General features: G+C 28.9%; 1 protein-coding gene and 1 long non-coding RNA gene across 2 annotated transcripts; both read left to right on the plus strand.

Annotated features, from left to right (window-relative positions):
• The first annotated feature begins 5,534 nt into the window (after nucleotides 1-5,534).
• On the plus strand, nucleotides 5,535-8,062 carry LOC111289090 (transcription factor bHLH162-like). The gene is made up of 3 exons (XM_022879953.2): nucleotides 5,535-6,172; nucleotides 7,344-7,694; nucleotides 7,784-8,062. Exons 1-3 carry the CDS (start codon nucleotides 6,032-6,034, stop codon nucleotides 7,853-7,855), a joined length of 564 nt encoding a protein of 187 aa, XP_022735688.1. The 5' UTR covers nucleotides 5,535-6,031; the 3' UTR covers nucleotides 7,856-8,062.
• A 1,745-nt stretch (nucleotides 8,063-9,807) lies between these two features.
• Nucleotides 9,808-12,558, plus strand: LOC111274828 (uncharacterized). Its single transcript, XR_016328980.1, has 3 exons — nucleotides 9,808-10,794; nucleotides 12,116-12,185; nucleotides 12,265-12,558. It is a non-coding gene; the product is annotated as an uncharacterized LOC111274828 (long non-coding RNA).
• Nucleotides 12,559-13,306: the final 748 nt, after the last annotated feature.

Genomic DNA, 13,306 nt, shown 5'->3' on the forward strand with positions numbered 1-13,306 from the left:
AAGATGAAAATGAGAGAAAAGGAAGATTCAAATTGAAAACCTGAAAAGGCGATTTGGGTAAAAAAATCTCTAAGCTGAGAGTTGGATAAACAGATCACATGAAGAAAGGTTAAAGACATCTGAAGATCCATCAAAGTTGAGGCAAAGTTCAATGAGCTCAATATGATTTTGAAAAGTCAATGGAATGAGTTTTTGAAAAATTCTAGATTAAAGTTAAAAATTATCTAAATGTTTATTATTTGGATATTGTCACACCATTCAATACCATCCCAATTGATATGCATCAAATTTGTTCATTTATCCATTTATTTTTGTACTAGACTCACTTCTCGTTGATCATCTTTCATCTAATTCACCTTGTGTTCTTATTGTTGCATCCCCAAATGAATCGAGAAAATGTCTGATTGCATTACAATTGTCAAAAACTAAAATGATGATGGATGAATGATAATGTGCATAAAAGATTCTTGTATTCCTTTGAAAAAAGAATCTAGGATGATAGGGAGCAAAAAAAAAAGTGCAAAAGCTTGAGAAGATTTGAAAGGACACACGGTATGACCAAGAAATGAACATGGTGATGGATTGGCCAACAAAATGAAGAAAGGGTAAATTTTGAAAAGATGATATGATCAGGTGATGAATGTAGGGATAAATTAGTCAACATAACCTATGAGTGGTGACCAAGTGATTGAGGATGAAATTTGTTCCAAAGTGGCTAGTGTTGAAAAGCCTATGAGCGACGATCAAGCAATAAAAGACAATTTATTTTGAGATGGCTAGTGCTATAAAGCTCAAAATGGTAAAGTCTTGAGAACCATATGACCACAATTATTTAGGATTTCATGACATTATTGACATTCACATTCCATGCATTATGTTGGCATTATTGTTTGAACAGTACATGCACATAATTCGATGAATTAAAACTTTGTTTGGACATGCATCAGCCAACAAGCATTTGAATAAGGCATTGTGAGAATCTAGATTGTTACATTTGCATCATTGAGAAAACCTTTGCATTATTAATCATGACATTCATTATATGCACAATTTTGAGTCACTTGAAAAAGAAATTGGGAATCTTTTGATGAGAATTTTTAAGTTCTCAAATGAGAATCTTTGAAGTGTGAAACCCAAATTTTGTCGAATGTGAATCTTCGAACTCAAATGAGAATCTTTGAATTTTAAATGAAAATCTTTGAGGTGTGAAACCCAAAATTTATCGAATGTGAATCTTCAAACTCAAATGAGAATCTTTGAAGTGTGAAACCTAAAATTTATTGAATATTAATCTTCAAACTCAAATGAGAATCTTTAAGGGGTGAAACCCTAAAATTTGTCAAATGTGAGCCTTTGGACTCGAATGAGAAGCTTTGAACTTTTGGATGTGAATCTCCTAAATTCAAATGAGAATCTTTAAATGTTGGATGCGAATCTTACAATTTTCAAATGCGAATCTTGAGATCTTGCAATTTGAATCCTTATGAAACTGAAATTTTGAGAATAAAATTTTAGTAAATTCTTGCAACGCTGAAAGGTTCTTACAAATCTGAACCTTTGATTTTTGAACTCAAATTGTAAATCTTTGAGTTTTCAATACAAATTTCATTAGATCTAATCTATGACTCCTCTAGACATAATTATCAATGAGCCTTTTATTTTTCAAAAGTTATGGTACCTTTGTTTAAAAAAGCATTTATTTTTCAAAAGTTGTGGTGCCTCTGATTATATGAGCATTTACTTTTCAAAAGTTATGGTGCCTTTGTTTAGAATAGCAATTTATTTTTCCAAAAGTTGTGGTGTTTTTGTTTAGAGGTTCATTTTATTTTTTCAAAGTTGTGGTGCTCCTATTTAGAGGAGCAATTTACTTTTCAAAAGTTGTGGTGCCTCTATTTAGAGGAGCATTTATTTTTTTACAAAGTCATTAAGCCTCTGTTTATATGAGCTTTGTTTAAAAAAAACAAAAATAAAAAAAAAGAGAAGTGTCGAGTTGAGTCTTGATTGGGAGTCTACATCTTTGCACAATTCTTGTTTCACAGAAAATGTGCAAAGAGAGGCAACTGTAGACAACCTAATTGGTCTGAGCCCAATCCCATTGGGCTTGATCCAACAAGGTTTAGGCCTAAGCCATTGGGGCTCAATTCAATGGGCCCAAGTAGTTAGGCCTAACTGTTTGTTATTTATTTTATTTCTATTTTGACATTTTATTATTTATTTTATTTTAAGTTTTTATTATTTATTTTATTTTAAGATAATAAGATATTATTTTAAAAAAAAAGAAAAAGAAAAAAATACAAATTTTGCTGTGCATAGGCACTAGCAAAATTGCAATTGGTTTCAATCTCTCTAGGATAATTCTCAGGCTTTTTGATGATGTGAAAATCCAATCAAAATGGGGACTCCCAATTAATCAAAAATTCTTCTGATCTAGTTCTATAAATAAACAGCCACACAGAAACAGAAACACAACAGCACAAAAAAGATCACACAAAAAATCACAGAAAAAATAGAAGAAAAAAAAAGTGTTAAGAATGACATAAGCCACTCACAAAAAAAAAAAAAAAACATAGAAACACAGCAAATAGAGAGAAAATTTTTTTTAGTTTTTTTGAGAAAAAAATTTTTTTTTGGAAATTTTTTGGAAAATTTTTAGATTTCGACGAAATTTTTAGACATTGGTTGAATTTTTCGTGAACTTTTTGGGAACCAACCCAGATTCCAGTGACGTTTTCTAGAATCCGGAGGAGATTCAACCAAAATTCATCTGGTTCTAGAGAGAGAAAAAGAGAAAAGAAAGGGAAAGGGAGAGAAAAAGAAAGTGGAATCTAAGGAAAAAGACTGAGATTTAGCCTTTTATAGTGGCTCCAAAACAATGTTGTTTTGGCGTTTTAATTCAACCCAGGATCCGTGTGTTTTATTGCATGGCGACTCGACCCGAAGCGCAACTTGCCTTTTAACCCGTCTCCAACCTTTTACTCAAGTCGAGCTGAGTCGCGAGCCATGCCCCGAGCCACATCGTTCCATCCTCTTCCTGTATCTGTAGCCAAGTCGAATTCCAACCGCCATCTGAGCCATTTTTTTTGTTTTTCTTTGTTATTTTTTATTTATTTTATTTAGTATTTTTTTAGGTTTTTTTCTTTTTTTTTTCTTTCATCATTAAATTTAAAAAAAAAATAAATTTTGAGAATAAATATTAATTATCCAATGATGAAATTTATAAAAATTTCAAATAGTAAATTTTTATAAAATTCCTAGGTGAGAAATTTTATCTAAATTTATCCTAAATGATGGAATAATTTAGATAAAGTTTCAATAACAATAATAAATATTTATTTTCAATCAAAAAAGAATAAAAAATAAAAAAATAAAAATTTGGGTTGAAAATATTTGATAATTAAACAAGGATGAAATTCTCAAAAATTTCAAATAGTAAATTCCTAAGAAATCTTTAGGTGAGAAATTATTTTTAAATTTGTCCCAAATGGTGGAATAATTTAAATGAAATTTCAATAAAAAATAATTATCATATTATTTTTTTTCCAAAAAAAAAAGAATTTCTAAATAGACCTAAATTGTGAAAAATTTTGAAATTTTGAAATTTTTTTTTTTCTAAATTGACTCAAATGGTGAAAAATTTAGAGATAAAAAAATAAAAAAAAATTTTAAATAGGCCCAAATGAGAGAATTTAAAAATTAAAAAAGAGAAAATATTTTTAATTTGATCAAAATGGTGGAATAATTAGATATATTTTCGACAAAAGATAATAAATAAATCTTTTTCCAATGACGGAGCCTCTTCAATGAAACAAATGGGATCCTTAAATACTTTTGAGATAAGAAAATATTTTTAAGAGTTCTACCAGATTGATGTGAGAATCTTAAGAATTATTTTCAATATTTAATATAAAAATTTGAAACCATTAGACTTAAGACCTTAGAATAAATTTAAAATAATATGGTCCATCCTTTGGATGGGTATGTGAGGGTACTATAACCTTCTCTACATGTAACCGAACTCCCGAACCTTATTCTGATTAGTAAACCCGAATCTATTCTTTTAGGTACCTTCAATCAAGCTTAGGAGCTCCTTAAGAAAATAGATTCCTTAGGTGGTCAATCACACCCAGTAAAAAAGATTAGTGGCCACTCCATTCATTTGTTAAGTCTAGCTATAAATTTATAATTTTATATGTTATGACAGTTAGTGTAGATTTTTAGTTTACTTTTTTAATTGACATTTTGATGATATTTTATTATTTTTTGTGATTTTAGGATTTTGTAAAAGTTTTTTTGCTTGATTTTTTTTATTTATGATTCTTTAAAAAAAAAACTGAAACAGTTGATGGCCAAATGGTAACCATTAAAACCTTAATTGAGGTTTCAAGGAAAATAAATAAAAGAAAAAAAACTCAATTTAAGATATTGTTATAGATTATAGATATTCTACTGTATTGATATGACTTGAAAATTCCTAATTGATGCGTCACTTGAAATGAAAGTTTGAATTCATAATGGCACTAAATGTCAAAATTGTTCTTCTTATTCAAAGACTAAATTTAGTTTTTTTATATATTTTTTTGGTACTAAAAATTATTACTCCCTTCATTCTTCATTTCATATCGGTTGTCCACATTTGATTTTCATGGGATTTAAGGAAAAAAAAAAAAGCTTTGATTTAACGTTTTAATCCAGTTGAATTCTTAATTGCGGCAGTTAAGTTTAAATGCTGTATATTTTTATGGCTACTACAATGTCAACAAAATTTTTTTCCCTCTCAATCATATTGATTATCAAAGGTAGAAATTGCATGGCTAATCTTAAATACAAGTAGCAAATTTGAATGGGAAGAAAAGCCATATTATATTGGGTCCAAAAAAAAATTTTTTTAAAAATCTATTTTCACATCATTAAATCTTTAAAAGAGTAGTAATAACTTGTATGAAAGAATGAAGACTATCCATGCATTATACATATATAGCTCAAATATCATGGGGGTAGAGTATGCATATATTTTTTTTAAATTGTCGAAAATTAAACAATAAAAGTAAATTGAAAATCTGAATATTAATTAATAATATATTTTTAAAAATAAAACAATAATTAAAGTCCATACTTAATCCATTTAACTCATATAATTATTTTTAAAAATTAATATTTAAAAAATTTAAAATTCAACCGCTTGCACTTGCAATGCTTTTTCCTATGCATCAATTATTGCTTTTTTAGTAAAAAATAAATAAAACAGTAATTAATGAATAAGGGGCTTTGAAAACAAAAATGAATAAGGATGTTTGTTTAGCAAGTAAATTAACAAAAAAAATTAAAATTTAATTCCATTGAGTTATATAATTATTTTAAATAAATAATATTTAATGATTTTAAATTTTAAATTTTGAATTTTAATACTTATAATTTTTTATTTTAAAATTACATCTTCTTATGTAAAAAAAATAAAAATAAAATAACAGTGATAAAAAAAGTGGTCGGTGGTAACCCGGGGAAAATGGATCGTTGCGGCGCATCAGGGGCACGAGCAATCAAAAAGGTCAAGGGTCAACTTAAGATTAACAAGAGCTGGCCTACCTGTTAAGAATGGAGAAACATCTGTTAACAGTTAACTTTGACAAAACTAGTGCTAATTAAGGAAAAGGACCAAAATCTGAGTTGATTGTCCCCACTGCTTTGACAACACAGAAGCTGACCAGACATGACATGAGCGAAAGGCCTAAACCTTTCCTGGGACGTTTCCTTTTTACTCGTTCTTTCTTTTTTTTTTTTTTTTTGAAGAATGGAATAATATACAATATCCACAAAGCTAGCCAAAATGAGTATGAATAAGAGCTGTCCATTTTGACATCAAAGCCTTTAATCACAAAAAATACCATTGCCCTTTGGCGTGTGTGATATATATTTGTCAGCCAGTCTAATCATCTCTGTATTTGTAAGGGATTCTCGACAGTATTTGTCTCTGTATTTGCTTGTTGGGCTGGCTATCAAGAGGACTGGAAAGGAAAGAAAGCTAGCTAGAGAGATGGAGAGGAACAGCCATGGTGGTGACTCGACTTCAAAACCTGATAGGAAAACCATCGAGAGGAACCGTAGAATTCACATGAATACTTTGTGCTTTGGGCTTGCTTCTCTTATTCCTCATCACTACTTCAAAACCTCTAAGGTATTATATATATATATACACAGTTATTCTCTCCATTCTTTCTTTTTCACCATTCATCAGTCTTCAGTCATGAGTACTTGACTTGTTTAATTCAGTCATTTGATTTCTGGGTTGTTGAATTTGGTCTTTCCAGTTACTTATTTTTTCCATTAGTAAGAAAGATGATGATTTCCTACTTATGAAATTCTTTGCTGAAGAGCTTGGAGCATTGAGTACTCATTCGTGAATGCATATATAATACAATTGACAATGTCCATTTAATTGCAGTCAGTCTGGCAGCAAAATCAGATAATTTGACTAATTGTTTCTTTCTCTCTAACTACTTAATAATCTTTTTAACCGAATTCGGAGGTAAGATAAGTTGATTTATATTATTTTTAACATTTAGTAAAATTGGAATTCAAATATTAAGAGATTTTTTTTATTTTTAAATTACAACACTTTTATATAAAATTTTTTTTTCTAATCATTAACTTCTCCAATCCTCCCTATATATGCTACTTGATTCCTACATAAAGAAAACAAAAATACACATTTTTATCAGTCAGCATATATATAGTAATGTATTAATGTTGAAAATCCTATTGATACAACACCTATTTTCTAATCAACTTTCCAACATCCTTATCAAGTTTTATGGAATCCAACTCCATGTCATTTCTACGTCTCCTAAAAATTTTCATTTTCCTTGCTCATTTTTCAAGGATTCTTTTCCTGCTGTTTTAATTTCAATAAGTATTTTCAATTATTAACAGCACCAGTAGTAATTATGAAAGAAGCTCCATATAGTCACAATCATCCGCTTATCTCACTTTCCTCGACCTTTAACTCTAAAGCCATAGAGAGTGAGACAGCCAACACCGAGAAATAGCATTTTTAATTAGGAGGAACTGATATTTATCAGCAAGTAAATGTTGTCTTTTAATTCTATCCACCACTTAGATTACAGAGTATGGAGTATATATGGATGACATAAAAGACGAATTTTTCGTTTTCCTGTCCTTCTCTGACATATTTCGTTGAAATATCTTCACTCTTGATTTGCCTCCCATTGTTCACTGTTTCTCCACGTCACCGAAAATAACCAGGGCGGGCTTGAAGCATGTCCTAGTTCATTCCATTTTTGTGCTATTATTTACCCAAAAAAGCATTTGTAAATTGGGATTTTCAGGAAAATGTATCACAACAAGATCAGCTTGATCTTGCAGCTGCCTACATAAAGCATTTGAGAGAAAGAACAGAGAAATTAAAGGAGATCAAAGAACAAGTGATGAAATCAATGGAAGCAAGCAGCAGCAGCAGCAGTATAATGAAAACGACTGAACCGGTTGGCGGTTTAAGTTTGCCGGTGGTTGAATTAAAAGACTTGGGGTCTAGCATTGAAGTGGTTTTAATAACTGGATTGAATAAAAACTTCATGTTATATGAAGTCATTAGCATTCTTCAGCAAGAAGGAGCTGAAGTTGTAAGTGCAAGTTTTTCAACCGTGGGTGGCAAGATTTTTCACACCCTTCATGCTCGGGTGAGTAATTATTCAAATAAATTATTTATTTTATACTAGTTTTTTTTTTTCTTTAACTGAAAACCTAAATTTCATTTGTCAAATTGCAGGCTATAATTTCTAGAGTTGGTGTAGAGACTACAAGGGTATGTCAGAGATTGCAAGAACTGATTAGCTATTAGTGACATGAAGATTTGTGGTTTAATTAGCAAGTGTATCATGCAGACCGTGGTCTGCTTTTTTATTGATGGAAATGAAATGAGATGATTTGCACTTAATTTGCTATCCTTTGGTCCTTGAAGTTCTGGATCAAGGAAATATCTGTACCGATTAGATAATTATACTAGTATAAATAATATGATATCTGTACCCATTTGATAATTATACTAGAATAAATAATATGGTCTAAGTTATAAATTTACCACTGAGGTATCCAAATTTACTATTAATTTTTTAACTAATGCAATATTACCATTATATTTTAATTTTAGAGTAAATTTCTTATCATATTTTAAATTTTCAAATAATTAAAGAATACTATAAATAATAATAATAATAATAATAAGAATAAATTATAACTTACTATCTTTTGCAATGGGGTCAAAACAAAATTAAAGGCCCAAACATGAACTAGACGTGGTGGGGTTAGATTCGACCCTTTCGTTTCCTTGTTTCTTTCTCCTTCTATTTTTGTTTTCTCTTTTTCCGAAGCGCATCAGTTTTGTACTAGTATATAGGACAGAAAATCTTTTTTTTTTTTTCTTTTTACGCTCGCTCTTTTGTCCAATCCTCTCTCTCTTCTTTCTCCAGATTTCGGTCCACAATCGCCGCTGCAGGTGCCTTCTTTAGCAATCAACTGCCACATGCCAATGACAGAATTATCCTAACATTTACTGAGACTGGTTGTAATTTTACAAAAATACTCCTCATTTTCACAAAAATCTTAGAAAACCGAATCTTAAAGACTTAGATATATCGTCGTTACCGATCACCATCAAACTTTCAATATACCTTATTTTACCCTTTTTCTAAGCTTGCACCATTCCAATGAGCATTCTCTCTAATTATTAATATATGTTGCTGCACACCGTGCACTCATGTAAGATGAACTTACATATATTACTTTATTTACAAATTTGTAGGTTGGTGGTAGCCCTGGTCTCTTGATCCCTTTCCTTCATGTGATGTATGTTCTGATAATGGTTTTCCACAATTTAAAACTGCCAATATTCAAGTCATTGATACAAGTTAAAATTCTGTAAGAAAATACATCTCACACCTTATTTGATAACTGATCTAGTATGCTTGAAAGAACTTTTAGTTTCCTTGAATAAAATCTTTTGTTTTGGATTTTTTTATCATGTTAGATACACAAAATTATGATAAAATAAGATAAGATGATATCATGAATATTATTAAATTAAATAATACAATCCTATCTTATGTTTGGTATATGCAAATATTAAGATAGGGTAATTTATTTATTGATTAAAATTATATTTCTTTAAAATTTATACAATTTTAAATTATTAATATAATTTTTAAAGGTATAATAAAGCATTTAAATTTAATCTTATAAATTAAAAAAAATTCTTTTTATTTTGAAAGAATTGAATCATCATATACCAAAAGGATAATAATCTTTCATATAATCCTATCATTTTTAATTAATACAAATCAAATATAATATAAAATAATTATCATACTATTCTATCCATCATATATGCATTAAAAATGACATTTATTTATTATTATTTTGTCAACCACATGGTAAAATATTGATAATCTTTAAGAAGGTTGAATTAGCCCTTTAATTTCCCTTCATTCTTCAATCTTACTAATTGTTTTATTGATTCCTTGACCAAAGGGGTCATATTGACTGTTTTCCTGTTCTTTTTGCCTTTAGATACTTTCTGTTTTCTTTCAAGTGATTGAAGTTGGCATTCCTAATAATACTCCAAAGACTTTTGGTATGTCAGTGGATGAGTGTCAATTTCTTAGACATTTGAAATGCATAAATCTTTAAATTTGAACCTGCATTTATGGAAAAAGCTATAATGCTCGATCAGGGAGAAACATTCTCTCTAATTTTCTATATATGTTGCTGCACACTGTGTACTTGTGTATGATGAACTCACGTATATTTTACTTTATTTGCAAATTTGTAGATCGGTGGCGGCCATGGTTCTCATGATCCCATCCCCTCATGATTTTGCCCCTCAAGAAAAGGTCATTATCATGTGTTCAGCTTTTGGAAACTTCTCAGTTTCTTCGTTATTTTGGTGGATCACTTTGGTTTTGGAATCTTTTGTTTTTGAAAATGTTGGTGGGGAATTGTTGTTTTGGAAGATGGGTATGTTTTCATAATTAAATCCCAGCAAAGTTAACTTCTTCTTGTACTGATATACTGATATAGGGACGGATCTCCATAGAAACATGTGGGCTTGTTGCCCCGGCTGAGTTCTTAAATTTCATTTGGGTTTATTATAAAAATTTTTTTCTTAAAGTTTTGAGAGCATTGAAAATTTTTGTGATCATATTTGTCCCCGTTAAATTAAGGCTAATACAAGAAAATTTTTATTCATTATCAGAATTAAAATTATCACTGACAAATTTTTAATTATAAAATTTTTTTGTCGGTAATTATCAACAGATTATCGATGTCAACAGATTGTGGTAAAAAATTTGATATTTACTGATGAAATATCGACGGATTACTAACGAAATTAATTCTGTCAATAATCTGTAGGTGAGAAATTGACGCTAATTGTCACGTATTTTATAGACGAAATTTTTCATTTGCAATCTGTAGGTAATTTTTTATCGATGAAAAATTTTTGTTAATAAAAAGAATTTGCAAAAAAAAAAAAAAAATTGCACAACGTCGACGGAATTTTCGTCTGTATTTTCGTCGAAAAAACATGCTTTAATTTGAATCTTTCTTTTCCAAAATCAGATAAACCAAAAAAGAAAAAAAAACAAAAACAAAACCCCTCAAATCCCTAATCCCTCTCTCTCTCTCTCTCCCACTCTCTCCTTCCCTCTCTACCTTTCATGTCTCTCCTCTGCCCACCGTGTTCTGTCATTGGCCAACCAGTACCAAACCCTCTTTCGTCAATTGGTAATGTTTATTTAAATGTTCCTTTTTCAATAGTTTTGTTTAGTATTTTTGTTGAGTTTATTATTAATTTTTTGTTATAAATTTGTTGAGATTTATTGGGTTTTTAATTATATATTTGTTGAGTTTTAGTTGGGTTAAATTTTTAGTTTATTTTTATTAGATTTTTTTGTTGAATATTAACGTTGAGTATTGTTAATTTTTTTAGGTTTTTTTTTTTCAGTATTGTTGAATAATTTTTTTTATTTGTTGAGTAATTTTTTTTTAGTTGTAGAGTATTGTTGAGATTTGTTGGGTTTTTTTTTTTTTTATAGATTTATTAACTTTTATATTTGTAAGATTTATGTTGGTTTTAAGATTTATATATGTTTTTATGGATATTTTATATTTAATATTTGTTAAATTTTAATAATAATTATAAAAATTAAATAATTTATATTTGTACAGAATACACACTTTCTACTTACTGGTGGAGTTGAGAAAATTCTTCGAATATTTGATTTGAATCGGCTAGATGCAACTTTGAGACAAGTGGATAATTCTCTTGGTTCAATTACAACTGTTGCATGGATTTACAGTGACCAAATGATTTTAAGTTCTTGCACTAAAACTAATGGTGTTAAGTATGACTGTGTTTAACTGATAACACCTTTACTTTTTTTTCTACAATTGGTTGCCATAAGATAGTTCATTTGTGACAAGTATCATATATGTTTTGAATTAGTGTGCGTCACTCGAGGATTTTGAGATAAAATGTCTAATAGGTAGACTATTCTGCGCTTGTGTAATGGATGCATATTGTTTCTTAAGTTTAAAAGTCAAGCATGGAAGTTTTAGGGCATTTTGCAAGTTATGCATACTAGTTATAAAACATTTCTTGGGTTCATTTTACTTGGGTAAAAATAATGCTGGTGCCAACATTTGGTGGTTGACTTTATAAATTTTTTTAATATCGTGCCGTGTGGGAATTTCTAAGTTTTCATATATACTTGATAGAATTAGGAAAGTAAAGAAAAAGTGAGACATTTGAGTTTACGTTATTGGGAAAATGTTCTGTGTATATATTGACAATCATGTCTTCCATGTTGGATGTTTTGGTCAAACCTTAGATGCATTGGTTTATTAAAATTTAAAAAAAATAAATTTGTGGTTAAGACATCCATGTTGTGTCTTTATCACTGAAGCAGTGATTTCACATGATTATATGGTTGTCTATATGACTTCCTGAACCTTGTTACCGCTAAATCCTGTTTGCGTGTAAGTTGTGGGATCTAAGAAGTGGCAAAATTGTTCAAACACTTGAGACCAAATCACTTGTCACCAGGGCTGAAGTGAGTTAGGATGGTTGCAACCACTACCGATGGATCTACTATTAAGCTTTGGGATGCAAACCAGTAAGTCTTTAGTTGGATAGCTTCTGTAAACTTTATTCTTTCGCCAATGGCTGCTAACATTTGTATTTGGCCTTATTAGTTTTGGATTGTTGAAAAGCTACAACATGCCATGCAATGTGGAATTAGCTTCATTAGAAGCAAAGCATGGCAATAAGTTCAGTGTTGGAGGAAAAGATATGTGGGTCCATGTCTTTGATTTTCATACTAGAGAAGAGCTTGGTAGGTGCCTATTGAGATTGTGAGATGAACATCAATATCTACTATTTATTTGGGACTTAAATATTAGCTAATGCCCAAATTGGATTTTTTATATTTTTATTTAATATATTTCATAAACAATTTTGTAAATATTTTACATTTTTTTATAAATAAAATGGAGCATTTTGTTTATTCATTTTTCCTATTTATGTATATTTAATATTCATGTAATTACTTTTAAAATAAATTAAAAATAAAATAAAATAAAAATGATATAAATTATAAATAAAATATATTAAATATAATTAAAAAATAAATATTACCAATGGATTTTGTTTGTTATTGACGGAATAGTATTATCGACTTAGCTAGTATTGATAAAATTTTTTGTCAGTAAATCCATCACTACTGTTACTACCGACCAAAAAATGACCTTTATCGACAAAAAATTTCGTTGGTAAAGGCTATTTTTCTAATAGTGATTGTTTATCTCATAATTGAACATTGACACTTTGTGTTCTAAGTAATTTTATTATAATATGTATTAATATATTTTCAAGTTTGTAAAAAATGAAGTAAATTACTTTTGGAGAGTTTAATATTGTTAAATTTCTAATTTCTCCTAATAATTTGTTTAGATTGATGCAAGGCGATCTTATAAAGGTAATGAGACTTAGAGTTTTCACTATTTAAATGGTTTAACCACTTTTTAACACCAAAGAATAATATATAAAATATAAAGTAATAAAAATAAAAATAAATAATCATTAACTAATATGGATTTATGTGTTCATTCTTCTTTAAGAAAAGAAAAATTTTTTATTCTCCAAATTATAATGAATAAAAAAATATAAATTTGTTATTAAAAGAAAATGATAAAACTAACATATTAAAAGTAAATAATAAAATTAGATATGTTAATT

The sequence above is a fragment of the Durio zibethinus genome, chromosome 17 (genome assembly GCF_047325235.1).
Source record: "Durio zibethinus cultivar Kanyao isolate XHJ-2024 chromosome 17, ASM4732523v1, whole genome shotgun sequence".
NCBI classification, from domain to species: domain Eukaryota; kingdom Viridiplantae; phylum Streptophyta; class Magnoliopsida; order Malvales; family Malvaceae; genus Durio; species Durio zibethinus.